At 39.9% G+C, this 21,973-nt stretch overlaps 1 protein-coding gene across 1 annotated transcript in view; it reads left to right on the top strand.

Annotated features, from left to right (window-relative positions):
* The first annotated feature begins 2,367 nt into the window (after positions 1-2,367).
* Positions 2,368-21,973, top strand: part of nt5c2l1 (5'-nucleotidase, cytosolic II, like 1) — a 28,483-nt gene continuing 8,877 nt past the window's right edge. The window contains exons 1-9 of the mRNA XM_076284087.1: positions 2,368-2,623; positions 7,995-8,068; positions 8,808-8,925; positions 10,259-10,354; positions 14,940-15,031; positions 15,256-15,313; positions 16,217-16,310; positions 16,454-16,507; positions 18,042-18,125. Of these exons, the coding sequence (XP_076140202.1) occupies positions 2,502-2,623; positions 7,995-8,068; positions 8,808-8,925; positions 10,259-10,354; positions 14,940-15,031; positions 15,256-15,313; positions 16,217-16,310; positions 16,454-16,507; positions 18,042-18,125 (792 nt within the window). The 5' untranslated portion in view covers positions 2,368-2,501. The remainder of the gene's footprint in view (positions 2,624-7,994; positions 8,069-8,807; positions 8,926-10,258; positions 10,355-14,939; positions 15,032-15,255; positions 15,314-16,216; positions 16,311-16,453; positions 16,508-18,041; positions 18,126-21,973) is intronic.

The raw sequence follows: 21,973 nt of genomic DNA on the forward strand, positions 1-21,973 counted from the left end.
CCAGGGATTATCATAGAAACACATATAATGGCTTGTTGGAAAGGTGGGGTTGTCCTGAATCTAACAATACCAAATATGTAAATATAGTATGACGAATCAGGGTGTTCTGTCACTCAATGTATGAGGTGTCCAAAATGAAAGAAAACGGAACACTGGCAAAATACAGTCTCAAGTCCAAATCACATTATCAGTGGTGAGAAGAATGTTAACAAATTCATTGTTACTGCAAGGTAAGTTACATAAGGCAGTGGTTCTCAAGGTGGGGTCCAGGGACCCCTTGGGGTCTGCGACCCATAGCCAAGGGGTCTGCAAAATAATTTGCTTGAAAATATAAAGTTGAGTTTTATCATTTTAAAAATGTATATCTATGGATGATGCCCCTTTTCACCCATAAAACAAGCAAATTGTGTCTATTTTCTCCTACCCACATTTAACTTCACTTAGGTTATGAAGAACCATTCCTACTACTGCTTAGCTTGGCTTATTTGTTAGCCAGCTAGCTGATGAATGTGTAGGCCACAACTTCACAGAATACAAATGACATGCTTAATTGTTACGGTTATGAGGGGGTCCTCGGAAAATGTTCTCCCCCAAAAGGGGTCCTCGGAACCAAAAACATTGAGAACCCCTGACATAAGGTAAGTGCTGCTTTATTTACGTTTAATAATGATACATTCCATATGTCCCAGTATTAAGCAATTCATATGAAACACAGATCCAATTGAATCAGGTTAACATTGGGATGGAACACCTTTATTAAAATATTTATATTCACTGGAATTTTGTTTTGGTCCAGTCATTACTGAATAATGGAAAATAATATTGTTAGCTTTTGTATGTCCAGACCAGCAGTGGACAGTAGAGCCTACGCTGCTTACTTCACCCCTAAGTACCTAAACAGTTAGTTGTAGAAACATGATATGAAACTTTGATTTTAGAGGAAATCACCATATCTCTCTCTGCTGAGCAAGGGTAAGTATGTGTTGGAGGCCTTCTATTGTGGGGTTTTGGACATAGGGATCTTTTTTCTTGCCCTTTTCAAAATGTTTCCCACAAGCTTTGGATCCAATGTCTGTAAGACATTCTCCATAATTCAAGAGACTATTGAAAAAGGAAAATGATATACATTTCAGAATTTTCAATGAAATGCAAATCAAGTTGAATTACACGCAACATTAGTCAGAGGGCTAAGTAGTTTCTACAACTAACTGTTTAGCTACTTAGGGGTGAAGTAAGAAGTGTAGGCTCTACTGTGCACTGCTGATCTGGACAGACAAAAGCTAACAATATTATTTTCTATTATTCAGTAATGACTTGACCAAAACAAAATTCAAGTGAATGTAAATATTTTAATAAAGGTGTTCCATTCCAATGTTAACCTGATTCAATTTGATCTGTGTTTCATATGACATTGTTAAATGTAAATATAGATCAGCACTTACCTTGCAGTAACAATGAATTTGAACATTCTTCTCACCACTGATAATGTGATTTGGACTTGAGACTGTATTTTGCCAGTGTTCTGTTTTCTTTCATTTTGGACACCTCATACATTGAGTGACAGAACACCCTAATTTGTCATACTATATTTGCATATTTGGTATTGTTGGATTCAGTACGACCCCACCTTTCCAACAAGCCATCATATGTGGTTCTATGATAATCCCTGGTAAAGCAGCCACAAAGTAAATGAAAACATTCTGCATAGATATTCATTTTTTGCATGTCCGCTTATTTTAGGTATGTGTTTACATGTCTCTATTCATTCCATACATCAATATATTCACATCCAGTCTTTTCTAGTAGGTAAAGCAACTTCCTGACTATAAACATGGCAAGTTTCAAAGTTCTCAGAGCTTGTGTGATTGATCTGCACTACTTTATATGCCTTAACTGCCATATGGACAGGCTATATTTTAGTCCTTTTTTGGTTTTGGGGTGTATAACAATATCTGTTAATTTAATAATTTTAGCAGTAAAATATTTTTAGCCAAGAAGAATCCATTTCATATATGGGAGACCTTAGAGATGAGGAAAAACATTGTTGCGTTTAGTTTTACCTCCGGTAGGGGTATCTCAAAAATGTGGGGCCATTGTCACTAGCCTAAAACGAAGCCATGCAAAACCACAAAAGGCCTCTCAAATAATTAGATAACTGAACTGCGCTAACCGATTGTATTTAGAATGCACAAATCCTTTCAGTCTTTTTTTGTTTGGTTGTTGTTGTTTTTTTGTCATCTGAAGCGTCATAGGGAACTCCGTTTGCGTGGGAATACACACGGTGAACAGTCCGAATGCTCATCTCTGATAACATAATCTACGCACATGCTTACGACACAGCGCACTCTAGGGTGTGCATAGGTACACGCAACGTACCCGCGCCCAGTCGCACCCGACTTCTAAGCGGAGTAGTTGTTTACAAACGGCAACCTTCAGCTGGTTGACGCTATTCTGTCCCTTTAAATGTTGTCTATTTGAAGTTCTGTTGCACTGTGCGGTATATGGGAAGCCTAACGCCTGAAACAACCAGGATCATGGATGATCCAGAAACGCCAAATAAGTTGGACACTGGGGCAGTTAACTTGCCTGATTTGAGTTCAGCGAAGAAAAATTATCTTAACAAGTAAGACATTTAATCTTTGTATTAGACCTACTGATGTTCCCTTTCGTGTGTGTTGCCAAACCAATTTTTGGTACGGTTAGGTAGCCTATAATATTCGCCCATTGTAAACAGAAAGCTAACATAAAGGACCATTCATCGACGTTTTTAAATTGTGACTTTTGCTGTATTATTTGTTTTTGTTGTATATGAAGAGAACGTGCACTCGTTTTAGTAAATCGTACATTTACTCATTTCGCTAAATTGTCGATATGACATGGACTCATTTTACTAAAGTGTTACTCTTGTTTTAATCTTGTAAAATGAGCGCACATCCTCTCAATATACAAATTAAATCTTGTAATTAGCCTACATCTCCAGGGCTCTGTAGTTTTGAGTTATAAGACAATGACAGGATGTCTAGTGGGTGAATGTCTGACCAACAGGTAACAGTAAACCTGATCAGTCGGGTCAACCCATTGGGTTAATGGGTTTGAGCTCACTGCATGTGAGCCTATCTTCCCCCTGAGCTAGGCTCTTGCCCTGGGTTTGACCAAATGAACTCTGTGACCTTTCAGTTTAAGGCCTGCTTGATGACATTATCTAACCACACACACACACACACACACACACACAAACACACACACACACACACACACACACGTCTTCACAAGACACCCTCCTGTGTTATTCATTGTTACAGAGTGAATCATGAATGGGTTCTTATTTTGGCAACAGTAGGATGTCATGATTCAGATGAGATTATATTTTTCCAATCTTTCCTTTTGAGTCCATGTACTGTCTTTGCATATACTATATTTGGACTCATAAATGGAAACTAGAAATGCTAGTCTCCTTTTCAAACTCCTGAATGAGTCACTTTGTTATTCATTGTAGCAGAATGAATCACTTTTGAAATTAATGCAATTAAGCAATCAGTCAAAATATTTTTACAAGGACATTTTTAGATTCATTTATATTTTCCTCTCAGCAGATATGTCTGCAAATATAGTCATGATGCACAAACAAAAATAAATGCATACCGCTATGCTTGATTATTAGGCAGTGATGGTGCACTCTTAACAGAGCGAGAGCAGGAGTGTGTAGGGCTGGTGAATTCAGTGTATTCAGGTCGGGTCTAATGGCTCATTCCAGGCAACCCGGAACCCGTGTTTTCACAACCTTCTACCCGTGAAAGTGTCCTGGAACGGCAATCAAACCCGTAACATACTACCGGTGAACTCATACCAGATTGTTGTACTCCCAGTTACCGTTTTTGACGTCACACACACACACATAAACAACAGACGCAGAAGGGTTTGTCGTGAGTTGTCATCATGACTTGGAACGCTACTGAGTCGTGACTTGAAGTCATAATTTACGGGCTAAAAATTGTGTCTGGAACGCAGCATAAGGACCACTGAATCTCATGGTTGTGGTGAAAGGATATAGAACATTGAACATGTCCTGCGATACTGTCCACTCTCACCCTACTTAGCTAATGCAGAGACCGAGTAAATATCAACCAAACAACACTGGAGTGGTTGTTTGTCTGGTGTGACCAGCAATGATGATTACTAGACAGAACCAGGGACACAGTAAGATTATTATACGGGTCCTCAGAATGCTGCAGAAAGTTCTATGAACATGAGCGGACTTTCTCAACATTTAGAGGTTGACCACTGCAAAAAATGAATGATCGTTGCCGTTGGGAGTCCTGTTCACCCCTGGTTTGGACTTATTTTCTGATAGTATCCCTTACATGTACTATTAGGCCCCCAAATAATGTCAGGTAATACAGTAATTTAGTTAATTGTTCTAGGAGGGCCCTTCAAATCATCCTAACTTTCACTGGCCTCTACACAACATCACTGCAGCTGCGGTGTCGCCATCCAGTTAGTGAACCTGAGAGGGAGAGGCAGTAACGAGGCTGAATGTGTTTTCCTCAGTTGGACGGTCATGGCTTGGTCATGGTTCGCAAGGCTGTTCATCTGAGCCCCAGGTCTGCCTGCTCACTAGCAGCAATGAGACCAGCGGTGAATTATTAAAGGCCACCTTATATGTTATAAACAGGAGATATGTTTCCCTTCCACACTGCCTCACTGTTACAGACAGTGACTGACTGTATATAGAGTCATTGGTTACAGGTGACTGCACTGGACTCGATTGGTATGTTGTTGCATTTAAAAAATGCTTCCAGCTTTGTTGGTTATTGGTCATCATACCGTAATAGAAATATTGTAGCTATATAAACAAACAATATTCCACCTAGGTACTGTATGTGGGCCTGTGCTTCAAAAGACTTTTCATTGTACTCTCAAAGTTTAGTCATTTTAGTGACAGAAATCCTTATGATAAAGGGATAATTTGTATATTTTGGTAGGAACGTTGAGAATCAGGCTAGACAACGTAGTGGTGAAATATAATTTCCCTCAATATTTCACTAAATATATCAGGGAGTAGCGCTCACACGTTATTTCTCCTGCCGTATGAGTGATCTTCGTGCGGTGCCCTGAACAGCTCATGAAATATAAATATGTCCAGTGCAGTTGAGCAGTCAGGATCAGGACAACCTGAGGCCTGTGTTAGCCCTGCTCTGTAAACATTGTGGAAGAATTGATGACTGTGATAGTGAAAGTGATTGCTCCACTATGTCCACCATGTGGTCAGACACAGTCCCATGATGTAAATATGGCTTTAAAGACATATTGACATAGTAATAGACACATCTGGAACTGTGGTGCATTATTACACAATGTCATTTATTGTTATAGTTTCTCAATTATGATCTAGAGATATATATTAAATTATCTTTTGTTACAAGGATGGATATCTGTCTTGTTGAGCTGATGGTATTTGTAATGAAGTATTATGTTCTAATGACAGAATACAAAATAGACTTAAAATTATGCCTATTACTTAATAATTACTTAGTAAGATACTATCACCTATAGGATAGAAATATCACTGTTCCCTAATCCATTTGCATATTTAGTATTATAATTTTCTTTATAGCGCCGTTGTCATGGGGAACCATTGGATGGTTACCCTGACAACTTCTGCTGGCGCGATCAGTAGTTCCTGATGGATCCAAAGGTCGTCTCAGGGATGTGCTGAAAGCCCCCACACTACAGCAGGATCAGTGCTTAGTATACTCTGTTCTTAGTATACTCTGTTCTACTCCTGAATTTCCCCTTGCGGATCAATAAAGTATCTATCTATCTATCTATCTAGTGGCAGTTAGTATCAGGGCCATTACTGTCTGTGGCATCCCACACTGCTGGATGACATAGCCAGGTGCAAACATGAATGGTAAGATGAAGCCAAGATAATGTTCATGAATTCATATCATTCATCATTCATCTGCCAGTGGATGGACTGATTTTTTCTTTAATTAGCTCGGTGATATTGGAGTGTGTTGTGATTAATTTTCTCCCCTCACCATTAACCCTCCTGAGCTTATCATGTTATGTGGGCGTGCCTGTTAAAGACACACATATGCTGTTTAGCACAATCATGCTGCTGGCATTCTTGCTGTTTGTATGTAAACATGCTGGTTGGTCACGTCACTGTGCCACAGCACTGCAAGCTGAAACTGGGTCCTGGGCCCTGATTAAACGTGGTTGCGTGACTTATGTTAGAGAGCCACTCGTGCCAAGCGCATCAGAGCCGCACCTCTGTCACCCTTGCACCCTGGCTGGCTCGCCTTGTTAGAGGCAAACGCCCATCCCCTCAGCTGAACCAGCAGACCTGCAATGTGTGCGTCATGTCCCCAGTCTTACCAGACCGACCACAAGTAAGATAAGGGGAGATGTGTGTGAGTGTGCGGAGCTGATAGTAGTGCAGACGTGGGGAAACCTTCTCTCTCTCTCTCAACTCTCAGTAGTTCCTAAATAGTTCTGGGTCATTCCACGTCAATTCAACCAGGGCCCACGCACTTAGGTCTCAAAAAATTCTGAAAAAATTACCAGGTGTACCTATGTTATCCAGGAGACACACTGTAAAATTACTCTTATGTAAAAGCTATACTTTCCAAGATACAGCCTATTTTACAGGGGGAGGGGGGTGTCGATTTTGGTTGGCCTCTTTTTTTTGTCAAAGTTCACAAGCCCACAGCGCAATAACTAAACCATGTAGGAGGCTCAAATTTTGCTTGCTGGTACATAAATAAGAATAGTATGTAGCAAAATCGTCACGCTTGGTCTGGATAATCCTGCATGGTCATAGTTGTCCCTCAAAGTTGATAAAAATTTTATTGGAGTTTTTGGCTGGGCTCTGTGTAGGCCTTCAGAAGACATATTTGTACTCAACATAGGCTCTTGATTTATTTTCCTTACTGAGATAAGTAGAAACACTCTCACAAAAAGCAAGGAACAGAAAATAAATCCCTTCAGGGTCTGAACAGCAGACCTCACAAGTCTGAAAAATCAGAGCGCCCAAACACCTTGTGGGAATATACAAATATTTTTTTAATATGTTTTTCTTTATTCTCCATGATCCCTTCTTTTTAAAAACACCAATTTGACTTGTCTTATGAAAGTCTTTCTTTTTTATTTTCCACCCTGAACATGGGCAAAATGCCCCATTGACATCAATATGTTTTGTGTAGAGTTACCACAGTGCCACCTGTGGTTGTATAGAGTAACCTGTGGTAGCTCTATACAAAACATATTGATCTCAATGGTGCATTTTGCTTGTGAACTTTGACAAAAAAAGAGGCAGAACAAATTCGACACCCCCCTCCCCCTGTAAAACTGGCTGTATCTTGGAAAGTATTGATCTTACATAAGAGTAATTTTACAGTGTGTCTCCTGGGTAACATGGGTACACCTGGTAATTTTTTCAGAATTTTTTGAGACCTAAGTGCGTGGGCCCTGGTTGAACTGACGTGGAATGACCCTTCTCACTGCTTGGCTGTGTTTAAAGACCTGTTGGTGTAAAAGTTTCATCATAGTTTTTATAACAGGGAATGATTATGGGTGCAAAATTGAAACAGCCTAAACTAATTAAAATGCAGCTTGTCAAACTGACTGATGTTCAGTGAAGGAACAGTATGTTTCCATTGCCTAGGTGTTGTATACATTGAAGTGAATGGAACCGCTGTGAAAGAGAAAAGAAATGCCATTTCAAAATCAGCTGAGTCAGCATAAACACAATGTAAAATTTTGCTGAGTCAGCAGAACGTTTGATCGGGCTATGTGATGCGATGTTTCCTTCCCTAACTCAAACAAGCATACCAAAAATAAAGACCCATTTACCAGTCACTGGCATCATCCTCATTTACCGTGGGTGTACCAACAAAATGTCTCTGTTTATCAAATGTCTGATATCCCCATTTATGCTCTCTGAAAATCTCTGAAGACTAAATACCCCCAAATCTGGTGTGTGATTGCAGGGTGTTTGTCAACCGCAGTCTGACGCTGGGAAACATCAAGTGCTATGGCTTTGACATGGATTACACCCTGGCCAGTAAGTCAACACAGCAGGATATGTAAACACCTACCCCAGCCCTCACCATGGTTACACCATTACACCATCCTCACTGCAGAGATCTCATGCATACTCCATACTCTTACCCCATTATAATGACCATTATGAATATAAGTGATAATGTTGGAATTAATATACTGTAGTTCTTTTGACAATGTTGTTGTTATGTTTTTGTTCATTGGCATCACTATCATATTATATACTTACTGATGTTTGCATTTGGGGACATTATACAGACATATTTGTTATACACTTGAACTATGTCTCTGCATTGTATCATTCAATATTATTATTTAATTATTATAGATTAACTGTGCTTCTGAATCTGTACGTTTATATGTACCGGTATGTATGTGCGTTTACTCTTGCCGTCTAAATATGAAGAGTTCAGATAGAAAACCCTATAAATGCCACCTCCGTCAAATATTACATAACGATGGTGAATGAATGCTTTCGCTTCAAAACCCACTAAATATCTACTGAAATATCTATTTGCTAATTTAAAAGACAAGTGGTCAGACGGATTTAGAGGGTTTTGCATCTGAACTCTTCATATGTGTATGCTTGCTCTCTGTGTCTGCACATGTGGGTGTGTTTTTATGTGTTCACACACACACACACACACACACACACACACACACACACACACACACACACACACACACACACACACACACACACTGCATGTGTATTTATTTGTTTATGTTTCACATTGCAGTGTACAAGTCCCCGGAGTATGAAGCCCTGGGCTTTGAGCTGCTCAGAGACCGGCTGGTGTCCATTGGCTATCCCCACGAGCTGCTCCGATACTCATATGACCCAGAATTTCCCACCCGGTGTGTATGTGTAATGGTGCTTTTTATACTGTGTGTTGTGTGTGTGTGTGCTTTTATGCTTGTGTGTATGTATGTGTGTGTGTGTGTGTGTGTGTGTGTGTGTGTGTGTGTGTGTGTGTGTGTGTGTGTGTGTGTGAGAGAGAGAGAGGGGTATTTTGTTTTGTATGGACTCTAGGCATATCTGTAGTATATACAGTATGTCTTTGCCTTGTGTGCATCTTGGTGTATTTTCACTCACACCTGCTCAAATAGATGGCAATATTGAGTTCTAATACATGTCAATCAGTCACTAAGTTCAAAGGGGGAATATGTCGGTTTAAATATGACCTTGTCTATTTGTAGTTTTAAAGGGTAATTTATCTCAAAGTTCTATTTTTACTTTGCTGATCCTAAGGGATGGGTTGTTTGCTCTGGAGGGATGTTTCTGGTTTATCACTGTAGCAATGCTATGCAAACAAAAGAGTTCTGCATGTGCTCGTCCTCCTAAAGACCCTGTAGCAGGGAAAGAGAAATGATCTCAGAGAGAGAAAGCCAGATGTCATTACACAGAAACTATGCAATAGGCTACTTAACACCATATTACTGCCATCTAAAAACAATACAAAAATATTTGTTTATGTTTGTAAAAGTTTTCTACTCTTGTTACCTTGATGAGACTACCACATCTATCAGTCCTACTTGTGTAATGTTACAGTGTTTGGTTGGCTCGCCAGTAGCTATTTTACTTTGTGGGCTTGGAAGTCCCAGAGGCCCTATCATTTACTGCCTACTTTTGTGGTGTTGCCTTCCTGGGCTTTGGGGTGGCGGGATTTTTATGGTCTGTAATCTTCACTTCTGTTGTCTCCATTCCACATTCTATGTTGTGTACAATCTCTTATAAAAATGTCTAAAAATAACACAAGTTTGCATCTAAGGCCCTACATACTGTATGTCCACTGCATGATATACCAGTATAAGTATAAGTATAAGTATATATACTCTTTTGATCCCGTGAGGGAAATTTGGTCTCTGCATTTATCTCAATCCGTAAATTAGTGAAACACACTCAGCACACAGTGAACACACAGTGAGGTGAAGCACACACTAATCCCGATGCAGTGTGCTGCCTGCTACAGTGGCGCTCGGGGAGCAGTGAGGGGTTAGGTGGTCAGGGTTCAAACCAGCAACCCTCCGGTTACAAGTCCGAAGCACTAACCAGTAGGCCACGGCTGCCCCAAGTCTGTTCTGGGTAGATCTCTCCATATTACCAGTCCATATAATAAACCCCAGTATGGCGATCTATTGTCTATATGTCTCTTCATCTCATGATCACCCCTCTTCTGTCCACTTCCAGTGGGCTGGTGTATGACACCATGTATGGGAACCTTCTGAAGGTGGATTCCCATGGCAACATCCTGGTGTGCACTCATGGTTTCACCTATCTGAAAGGGTGAGTGATGATGTGTGTACATTTATATGCATGCTTTTGTCTGTGTCTTTATAAACCCGTGCATATGTGTATGTACTCTGTCAGTTGTATTCGTGGTGTGCTGTGGTGTGCTGTGGTGTGCTGTGCTGTGTGTGTGTGTGTGTGTGTGTGTGTGTGTATATACATATGTGTTTTGTGTGTGTGTGTGTGTATGTGTGTTTGTGTGTGTTTGTGTATATGTGTTTTGTGTGTGTGTGTGTGTGTGTACATATGTGTTTTGTGTATGTGTGTGTATGTATGTGTAAATGTACCGTATGTGTGTGTGTGTATATATAATATATATATTATATACATATGTGTTTTGTGTGTGTGTGTGTACTGGTGCTATGTCCTTTTTTCAGTTTGTGTGTGCATGCGCTCACTGTGCAAGTTTGCATGTGCATTCTCGTGTCCAGATTTCTCTGTGTTTTCATGCGTGTGACTATGTGCTTGACCGCTGCGCTGGCCAGATACACGTGCGTACAGCTCTCCACACTGAGTGGTCACTGCTCCTCAGGCTGAAGCTGCTAAAGCAGGATGCTTTGGTCTCGGAGGGCGCAAAGGGCACATCTGCACTACCACATGGTCTCACAAAACTCTTTTTTTCTTTCCCTTTTTTTTCTCTTTCCTCTCTCTCTCTCTCTCTCTCTCACTCCCACTGTGTGTCTCCTGCACTCTCCCTTCATCTCTCTGCCATAGACTCACATTTTTGGGAGCAGCCTGTGTCCAGCTTCTGTTATTTTACTGTACTTTCTCCATTCATATTTTACATACACACAAGTTCTCTTATTCACACAACACAGCTGCAGAACAGACAGAACTGTTTTGTTACGACTACATGTATGCCGAGTACAAAACTGATATAATGGCTGTGTAGAACACGTTTTTCTCGATTGTTTACACACATTTTCTGAAAGCATGCCTCATACTCTCAGAATACACACAAATCAAAAACCACACACACAATGGGCAAAACCCCTCAATTCTCCTGCAAAGTGAAACTTTACATTCAAAACAATGTTATTTCTCCTCAAAATGGTATTTTGTTTTCAAATGACACACACAAACCATCATATGAATAAACATTTATAAGAACCAGTTGAACACTGGCATGCTCAATGTAAAACACTATGATGAAAGGAAAAAACTTCTTCTCCATTCATCATAATGACTTAGGCCTTTTTTTGTTCAGTGTTACACTTACTACAGACAGTACATACATAAGTGTGTTGTAAAATATTTGAGAATATTGTTTTTATACTCAGAACACACATATACACTGTAACAAATATGTTTTCCCCACAAAACAATGTACACAGTGTACATCCCAACCAACATAAAGTTGCACATACTGTGGTCTACATACACAACAACAGAAGAATTTACTGTATACAGTTACAGTAAAAAAAACAACTAAGAAAAAAACTATGCTGCATTCTCTCTTCTGTTTCGGTCTGGCCACAGCACCTCATCCACATCACAAGCATTATGCTAAAGCTCTGATTGCTGATTGTAAAACTGTTTGACTGGTGTTTGCCCATGTGATGAGTCAGTGTGCATATAGTAGGGCAATTACTGTAACTTTAGAATTTGAATGGCAGCGTGTTCTTTGTGAAAACAAGATATTTTCATCATGAAAATTGTGCCAAATGCAGAAAATTGTGTGTAGTGTTGTGAAGAAAGTGTGTTTTAGAATTGCAATTTGAGTGTAAAGCAGGAATTGTGCTTGTAGTTTAGCAGAATTGGTTCAGGGGGTTGGTGCATGAGTTACATGTTGTGGTCTCAAGTACCAGTTTTTGTGTGTAAACAATTAAGAAAAACTGTAAAACTGTCAACGAGCAGGTAATGAAGTAACATGAATACAAAAACAAAGAGAATTTTCTCTGCACCATGAGAATCTCTGTGGGCTCTGGTAGCCACGGAAACAGTGACATCGCCGGGTTAGAAATATTTCTGCTGTATCTATAACCTGCACCTGGTGCCCACGGCTTTAGAAAATGTGTGTGTGTGTGTGTGTGTGTGTGTGTGTGTGTGTGTGTGTATGTGTGTGTGTGTGTGCGAGCATGCGTTCTACCTGCATTCTCTCACATGTGTGCGTGTACAATCAAGTATATGTGAGAATGCAGGGGAACTGTATGTGATGAAAGTCTTAAAGAGTGTGTTAGTGAGTTTGTGTTTGTGTGTCAGCATGTCTTATGTGTGTGTATATGTGAGAGAAAGTTGTGTGTGCGTGTGTGCGTGTGTGTGTGAGTGTGTGAGAGTTACATATGTGGTGAAAGTATGTGGGATTAAAGTTAGTGTGTGGAGGACTAAATGAAATGGACATTCTGGCTCATCTTCACTCGTCCAGTTATCTCTATGGTCTCCCGTTGCCCCGTTGCCGGGGAGATGGCCCGGAGGCTGGGCGTCAGGCCTGCTCACTTCACCTCAGATCCGCCACTCATGCCAACATGCTGATTGATCTGATGGGAGAGGAAAGAGAACTGGGCTGGTACTGTCCAGTGGGTGGTGGGCCCATAGATTTTGGATTATCATTGCTGTGTTGATATGGAACATAAAAAGATAGTCAAATATAATGTCACTGTCATTAACTATTAACCTTTTAGGCTCCAGTAAATTTGTTGGACATACAGTTCATTATTGAAGCAGTTCTATGTGAACATATCCTTTTAGAATATTCTCTTTTAATTAGGTGTTCTTAAACCTCAATCTCCAAAAGTGATGAAACATGCATTTATGCAATCTCCAAAGTGTAACATGCATTTATGAAAGCAGAATCTATCTTTCAGAGTGAATTAAATGTTTATATTATTCATCTATATTACTGTAATATAACAGAGACATTTATCAACACTTTTTTCTGTCGAATGAAATAACAGAAAACAGTTTTTTGTTGACTAACACACTTCTATGCAACATATACTTTGAAACCTTAAAAACAGCAGACGCAGGTCAGTTTGTTAGTAACACCTGCATCAGACCGTAAGCATCTGACCTTAAAGGAGCTGATTTAGCCACTGTAGCTCTCAAAGTAACCATCGATCCTTTAAAAAGAATCCAAACTAAACCCACGATCAAACAGAAGTGGTTGCATTGGTTATTAATAGCAGAATACTACTTATGTCGCTATACTTTAAGCTTTTCCTAAACTCTATGGCTAAGAGAGCGGAGGAAGTTTGCTCACACTTGTGACTTTCATAGCAGGACATTGTGTGTGTGTGTGTGTGTGTGTGTGTGTGTGTGTGTGTGTGTGTGTATGTGTGTGTTCGTACAATCAGTGGCAGTGGGCATATTTAAGGACAGATGATTGATTAGGTGTCAAAAGGGATGACTAGCCCCAAATAACCCCCATGGTGTTGAAACATGAGGGGTAGGGCAGTAGAATTCAGAGAGCAAAAGCATTGTGTTTATGCTTTGGAGTGTTAGCCATAAACGTGTGTGTGTGTGTGTGTGTGTGTGTGTGTGTGTGTGTGTGTAACTGTACGTATATATATGTGTGTGTGTGTAACATGTGTATATGTGTATACTGTGTAAATATGGTTGCATAGATATGGGTGTGTTCTTGTGTACGCATGGTTTATGCTGTTTTTGTGTAGGCATGGTTTATATTATTCTGGATGAGATGAGAGATATTATGAATAACTGTAGATATGATGTGCTTGTGAGAGGCTGGGTGGTTGAGTGAGTGAGTGAGTGAGTGGAGGGAAGTAGATGTCAGCAGGCAGAGACTTATGTATCTCTCTCTCTCTCTCTCTCTTTCTCTTTCTCTTTCTCTCTCACTCTACTCACTCGCTCTCTAAGTGATGTGTTTTGTGAGTGTGAATGTTGCATGGCTGTATTGTATGTGTATGTATTTTTATGTTTTTGTGTGTGTGTGTGTGTGTGTGTGTGTGTGTGTACGTATGCATAGCACTGCAGATCATAGAGCATGACTCATTAGTGTGACTCATGCCAGTGGAATGTCCAGCAGCTGTTTGGTGTTACCGTTCTGCTGCTTGGGTAGGGACGCAGAGAATAACTGTGTGTGTGTGTGTCTGTGTGTGTGTGTGTTTGTGTGCGTGTGTGTGTGTGTGTGTGTGTGTGTGTGTGTGTGTGTCTGTCTGTGTCTTGGTATTTCTATCTCTCTTCCAAGATTTTGCCTTGCACTGACAGCGTATTTGCAGTATATAAATGTATGTATGTGCTCTATACATAAAATGTATGTGGGAGATCCGGTGGTATTCGTTAGGGGGCTTATAGCAAATACCTCTATGCATGTCTGACAGTGTGAGTATGAGGTGCTGTCTGCTGGTATGACTGTGTGGTGTGGTATAACTATAGGTGCAATAGAGTAATTCAATCATGTTTTTCTTAATAACAATGCATTCTTAAAGGAATTATCCGGAGTAAAAACACTTCCGAATGACATGATTTTGATGTCAACTCAACATATGTACTCCCAATCATCCGTAAATTGATCTAAAGTGCATTTTACTCCGGATAATTCCTTTAATTGCTTTTCTTGCTTAAATAGTTAGATGCTGGCCATCCACACTCTGAAACAATTCACAATCCCCTGTTTTCACAGTGAGGAAATCCACGAGTACTACCCCAACAAGTTCATCCAGAGAGATGACACAGAGCGCTTCTATATTCTCAACACTCTTTTTAATCTGTCAGGTAAACAGATGCTGATATGTTGACATTATATATATATATAATATATTTCATAAATTAATCATTCTGAAATAACAGCATAGCATTTGTCTCATCATTATTGAATTGCCTTATTTCTTGCATTGGTGAACTTCATGCTCGAATGACATATTTGTAGCCTATATGGACTTCTGGTGACCTCTAAAAAGTTACAAACACTTGAACATGTACTATGGTTATCCCCACAGAGACATACCTGTACGCATGCCTGGTGGACTTATTCACCAACTGCACACGATACAAAAAGTGAGTAGGCTCTCTGTGGCTGTCTTGATGGTTTCTCTTGGTATGACTTTGCCATATCTCCCACAGTAAATCTCCCAAGGGGGACTATTGGGCTACGCCTGAAAATACCGTTTTGGTCATTGCTATAATTCCCCCAGGCCAGATGTGCGGTTAAAATGGTGTTTGTGGCGTGACACGTGCTCTAAATGTACATTGTTCAGTGAAGCATTTCCTTTCACTAAAGAAGGAAATCATTAACAATGTTATTGTCATTTCTGGATACTAAATAGTACTTTATAGAAATGAAATAAATGTTAATATTGATATTAATATTCATTATTCAAGTATATATTTATAAATTAAAATATGTCATAGTCGGTGATATTTGTATGGAGCCTGTGAAGGACCATGGTGGCAATCTTTTTAGAGCTAATTTTGCTTTCGCTTGCAATAGCTTTGCATTCCCTAGCAATATATAACTAAAGTCAAAGTATTGCAAGGGAATGCAAAAGTATTGTGAGGGAACGCAAAAGGGGCTTTAAAAATACATTCCCACCATGGTCCCTCAGGGGCTCCGTATATTTGTGTAAGTCACGTGGAGAGAAGAGAAGTCACTGTTTAATTCAGTTCGGTTCAACTTGACTTATTTCATGCCATAACATGGCTTTCCAGGGCCCAACTTGATACGTGATCACTGTAAATGTCTAAACCTAATTATTTTTCTCTCATCTTTCACTGCCTCCTCCATTCCTCTTTCCTCTCTTATTTCTGACTTCTGTTTTCTCTCCCTCACTTTGTCTTTATCTACCTCTCTCCTGTTTCTCTCCATCCTTCCGCTCTCCCTCTTTCTCTCTCTCTCTCTCTCTCTCTATCTATCTATCTCTCTCCCTCTCTCCCTCTCTGCATCTTTTCTCTGTTCCTCAGCTGCGCGCGGGGATTCCAGCATGGAGATCTCTTCATGTCCTTCACAAGCATGTTTCAGGATGTCAGGGATGCTATGGATCATGTGCATGACACAGTAAGACACACACACACAGACACACAGACACACGCACACACGCACGCACGCACGCACGCACACACACACACAGACACAATCTGCTGTTAGTTGAAACAACACTCATCCATCATGGATTTATTTTCTTCATTGTTCCTTTCCAGGGCTCCCTGAAGGAAAGAACCATAAAGAATTTGGATAAGTACGTGGTGAAAGACGTAAGTAACACAGGCGTGTCTAACCAGCATCCACAGACGGCAACAGTACCTGTGTCTCACCTGAGACAACTCTCCAAAGATGGGAGCTGTAGCATCTAGCGTAGTAGCCTTTGCTGTAACATATAGCATAGTAGCCTTTGCTGTAGCATCTAGCGTAGTAGCCTTTGCTGTAACATATAGCGTAGTAGCCTTTGCTGTAACATATAGCATAGTAGCCTTTGCTGTTGGCTAAGAGATGTGAGGAAAGCCTTGTAATTGACTTTAATTAGTATAGGTGGCTAAGTGCTCAGTGAACACATTTAATTTACTGATTGCCAAACACACACACACACACACACACACACACACACACACACACACACTCACACACACACACACACACACACACACACGCACACATGTATGTGTACACACTCAGAGCTTCTCCTTCCTGATGCATTTGATGGGTTTAAGCATGACTGATGAAGTGACCACAGTGGTTACTCCAGCCCAGCGCTTGTAGGATCTGTGGTCAATGATGAAAGGACTCATGTAGTGAAAGCTTGGAAAGATAAAAACTGTACCAGTAGCAAATAACCATTTCTCCACTGGGGGGTGCTGTGACATAAGTAGTTACAGTGTCCATACCATGTTCGGGCCCAAGTACCCATGGAGACCCAGGTTCGAATCTGACCTCATTTCCCTTTCCCACCCCATTTCTCTCTCCCACTCATTTCCTTTCAACCCCCCCCCCGTCTAAACGTCCTGATGGCTACCTCGGAACTAACGTAAATCCTCTGGGAGATGGGTAAATGTCTGTGCGACGCCTGTCTGATTAAACATAAAGAAAGATTAAACAAAAAGATCCAAAAATTGTCTCATGAAAAGCACCCGTCAGATCTAAATTCTCTGTCTCATTTCCAGCAGCCCCCCACCCCTCCCCCGATACCCCAGTAATCAGTCTCTTGGCAGTGTTCTATGAATATTCTCCCTCTCATCATAACTTCCTGTGATCCTCTAAACGTTCCCGTTAATAGCCTGGCAGGAAGTGACACAATCACAGCTACACACACCATCTGATTAGTGAGCCTTAATGAAACACAGAGAGACTGAGAGATGCCCTGTCCCTGCACACCTGCAAGTACCACAACTACAGGATAATGACTTCATATTAATTTCAAAACCATTGAACCATTCCGCATTGGCCTGTCTGGGATTCAGACCTACTACTTTCACCACCAAGTGCAAACTGATAATATTAAATTTTTTAAAAATGACAGGATTTATTTTCATCAGAGGCACTCTGGTTGTTACAAAATAAAATAAATGATATTAGTATGAAATAAAATTTATAACATGAGGCCATTTGCAACCAAAATAAATTATTGGAGTATTGGAGAATTACAGAGCACAAAATGACTTGTATTTAAGCACCCAATACTTATTGTATGGTATAACTGACTGGCTAATCTGATCTGAAGGATGTTTTGGATGATGTGTGAATGGGACCTAAATGACCCATGTTTTCTGAGTCCTTCTTTTTTGTCCACTGCAGCCGAGGATCCCAATTCTGCTGAGCCGTGTTAAAGAAGTGGCCAAAGTGTTCCTGGCAACAAACAGCGACTATAGGTATACTGAGGTGAGTTTGTTACAGGCACCACACACAAACACACACACACACACATATACACACTCTCACACATGCACGCACACACGCACACACACACACACACACACACACACACACACACACACACACACAGACACACACACACACACACACGCAGTTTGCTGCCAGGGCTAGTCTAGCAACTCTCCGTTGGCTTGTGAGCTCCAGAAATCGAAACTTAATCAGGACATTGAAATCGTGTATAGAGTCGTTTGGTGGGCTTAACATAATGATTGATGGCAGAGTTGCAACGGTTTGGCTTGAATTCCCTGCTACTTGAAAACAAATATCCTATTGCGTCCTATTGCATGCAGAGGGAATTTGAAAGACAACTGATTATCCCGCCCCTCGGACTGAGCACTGCGAACGGTGAGTGCCCAGACCCTACATTTTAATGTGGGTCTGGCTCACCAGGCTAGCCAACAAGAACAAAGCAAAGCAAAATACAATGACCACCAGATGTACATGGAGTTCTGAAAAAACAGATTTTGCCTAAGATGGAAATGACTACTATATCAAATTACTTTGCTTTTTCTAAAGAAAAGTGTGTGTCGGTGTGTGTGTGTGTGTGTGTGTGTGGGCGTGTGTGTGTGTCTGTATGTGTGTGTGTGTGTGTGTGTGTGTGTGTGTGCGTGTGTGTGTCTGTATGTGTGTGTGTGTGTCTGTATGTGTGTGTGTGTGTGTGTGTGTGTGGGGTGGGGGGTGGGGTGGTTATGTATGTATTCATAGGTCTATAGAAAAATGTATTGAGCTAATGGTACATAACTTGGGGAGACACAAAAATATAGCACATAAAGTCAACGTTTTGTAGAACATTCCTTTCAAAATATTACAGTTTTTTACAACTGTTTACACACGTTTTCAAAACTCTGTGTCTATTTTTCAAAACTTCACACACAAAACCAACAATTGCTCACACAAAATGCAAAATGCCTCAAATCTCCAGCAAAATGACACACAACATTCAAAATGTCAAAAACACATCTTTAAAGCAAACATTCGCCTCACATTACAAACACTTTTGTCATAATATGACATTTTGGATACATCATGTACACACTGTTGCTCAAAACCTAAAGCTCTTCTGTCTTATGCTTTCTATATGTATTTCCATACAAGAGTGAAAGTTATGGTATCAACAAAGAGAAGTTGAAATACACAGTAAAAATGCAAGCAATATTGAAAACAAAAATAGTGATTTTTCCCAAATAATTTGCTGTTGCGAATACAGTATTTTACTAGCCTGACGAGCCAGACCCACATTTACATGTAGGGTCTGGACACTCACCGTTCGCAGTGCTCAGTCCGAGGGGCGGGATAATCAGTTGTCTTTCAAATTCCCTCTGCACGCAATAGGACAGCGGCAGCGCTATGAGTCCCATGCGTTTCCCACCAGCGGAGCTAGTTGGCTAGTTCAAACGTTTGCCAACTTACAGTTTTTTACAATTGTTTACACACGTTTTCAAAACTCTGTGTCTATTTTTCAAAACTCCACACACAAAACCCACAACTGCTCACACAAAATGCAAAATGCCCCAAATCTCCAGAAAAATGACACACAACATTCAAAATGTCAAAAACACACGTTTACAGTTTTTTACAATTGTTTACACACGTTTTCAAAACTCTGTGTCTATTTTTCAAAACTCCACACACAAAACCCACAACTGCTCACACAAAATGCAAAATGCCCCAAATCTCCAGCAAAATGACACACAACATTCAAAATGTCAAAAACACATGTTTAAAGCAAACATTCGCCTCACATTACAAACACTTTTGTCATAATATGACATTTTGGATACATCATGTACACACTGTTGCTCAAAACCTAAAGCTCTTCTGTCTTAGGCTTTCTATATGTATTTCCATACAAGAGTGAAAGTTACGGTATCAACAAAGAGAAGTTGAAATACACAGTAAAAATGCAAGCAATATTGAAACCAAAAATAGTGATTTTTCCCAAATAATTTGCTGTTGTGAATACAGTATTTTACAGCAAACAAGAAAAAAAGCAAAGAAGAATACAGTGACCACCAGATGTACATGGAGTTTTGAAAACACTGATTTTGTTTTTTTCTAAAGACAAGTGTGTGTGTGTGTGTGTGGGGGGGGGGGGTCGTGTACAGTATGTATTCATAGGCCTATAGACCCTTTCAACTGCATAAACAAACAATTCTACAGTAAGCGTTCCTAAGGCATTTCTGGAGGCACAGCAAAATGTATTGAGCTAATGGTATACTGTAACATGGGGACAAACAAAAATAGAGTAAAAAGACAAATTTTACATAAAGTCAACTTTTTGTAGAACATTACTGTAAGCTAAGTCCGATTTACTGTAATTTTCAAAGTATCTGCATTGGTTCTGAATATTTCAACCGGAAATCCTCTAGGAGCAGATTGAAAGGGTCTATACCTATATAGAGAGTATATCTATTCATAGACCTATACTAAGGCAATGATTGGATGGTGTTCAGTAAAGTAAAGAGTGTTTGCACATGTGAAGAGAAAGAGTGAAGCACTGGTGATTTAGTGTGGCATTTTGATGGGTTGTGTTTGAAGAACAAAATCAAGTAACTTCCTGTTAGATTTTTGTGTGTTAGGTAGAAAATTGTGTTTGGTGTTTTGCAAAATGTGTTTTAGTCAATTGAAAACTGAGTCAAACACTGAGAATTAGTGTATGGTTTTGCAGATTTGGTGTCGGGTTATGATGTTTGGAGGACATGTTTGGAAAATTGTGTGACAAGCAAAGATTTAGTGTGTAAGCAGTTGAAAAAAACTGTAAAGCAAACATTCGCCTCACATTACAAACACTTTTGTCATAATATGACATTTTGGATACATCATGTACACACTGTTGCTCAAAACCTAAAGCTCTTCTGTCTTAGGCTTTCTATATGTATTTCCATACAAGAGTGAAAGTTACGGTATCAACAAAGAGAAGTTGAAATACACAGTAAAAATGCAAGCAATATTGAAACCAAAAATAGTGATTTTTCCCAAATAATTTGCTGTTGTGAATACAGTATTTTAGAGCAAACAAGAAAAAAAGCAAAGAAGAATACAGTGACCACCAGATGTACATGGAGTTTTGAAAACACTGATTTTGTTTTTTTCTAAAGACAAGTGTGTGTGTGTGTGTGGGGGGGGGGTCGTGTACAGTATGCATTCATAGGCCTATAGACCCTTTCAACTGCAGAAACAAACAATTCTACAGTAAGCATTCCTAAGGCATTTCTGGAGGCACAGAAAAATGTATTGAGCTAATGGTACTGTAACATGGGGACAAACAAAAATAGAGTAAAAAGACAAATTTTACATAAAGTCAACTTTTTGTAGAACATTACTGTAAGCTAAAGTCCGATTACTGTAATTTTCAAAGTATCTGAATATTTGTATTCAAAGTATCTGAATTCTGAATACAGTATTTCAACGGAAATCCTCTAGGAGCAGATTGAAAGGGTCTATACCTATATAGAGAGTATATCTATTCAAAGACCTATACTAAGGCAATGATTGGATGGTGTTCAGTAAAGTAAAGAGTGTTTGCACATGTGAAGAGAAAGAGTGAAGCACTGGTGATTTAGTGTGGCATTTTGATGGGTTGTGTTTGAAAAAGGAAATCAAGTTACTTCCTGTTAGATTTTTGTGTGTTAGGTAGAAAATTGTGTGTGGTGTTTTGCAAAATGTGTTTTAGTCAATTGCAAACTGAGTCAAACACTGAGAATTAGTGTATGGTTTTGCAGATTTGGTGTCGGGTTATGATGTTTGGAGGAAATGTTTAGAAAATTGTGTGACAAACAAAGATTTAGTGTGTA

This window comes from Alosa pseudoharengus, unplaced genomic scaffold, assembly GCF_046254945.1.
Source record: "Alosa pseudoharengus isolate Yale_2024_CS ecotype anadromous, Long Island Sound unplaced genomic scaffold, YU_APseudo_1.1 YU_APseudo_1.1_scf_14, whole genome shotgun sequence".
In the NCBI taxonomy this organism is placed as follows: Eukaryota; Metazoa; Chordata; class Actinopteri; order Clupeiformes; family Clupeidae; genus Alosa; species Alosa pseudoharengus.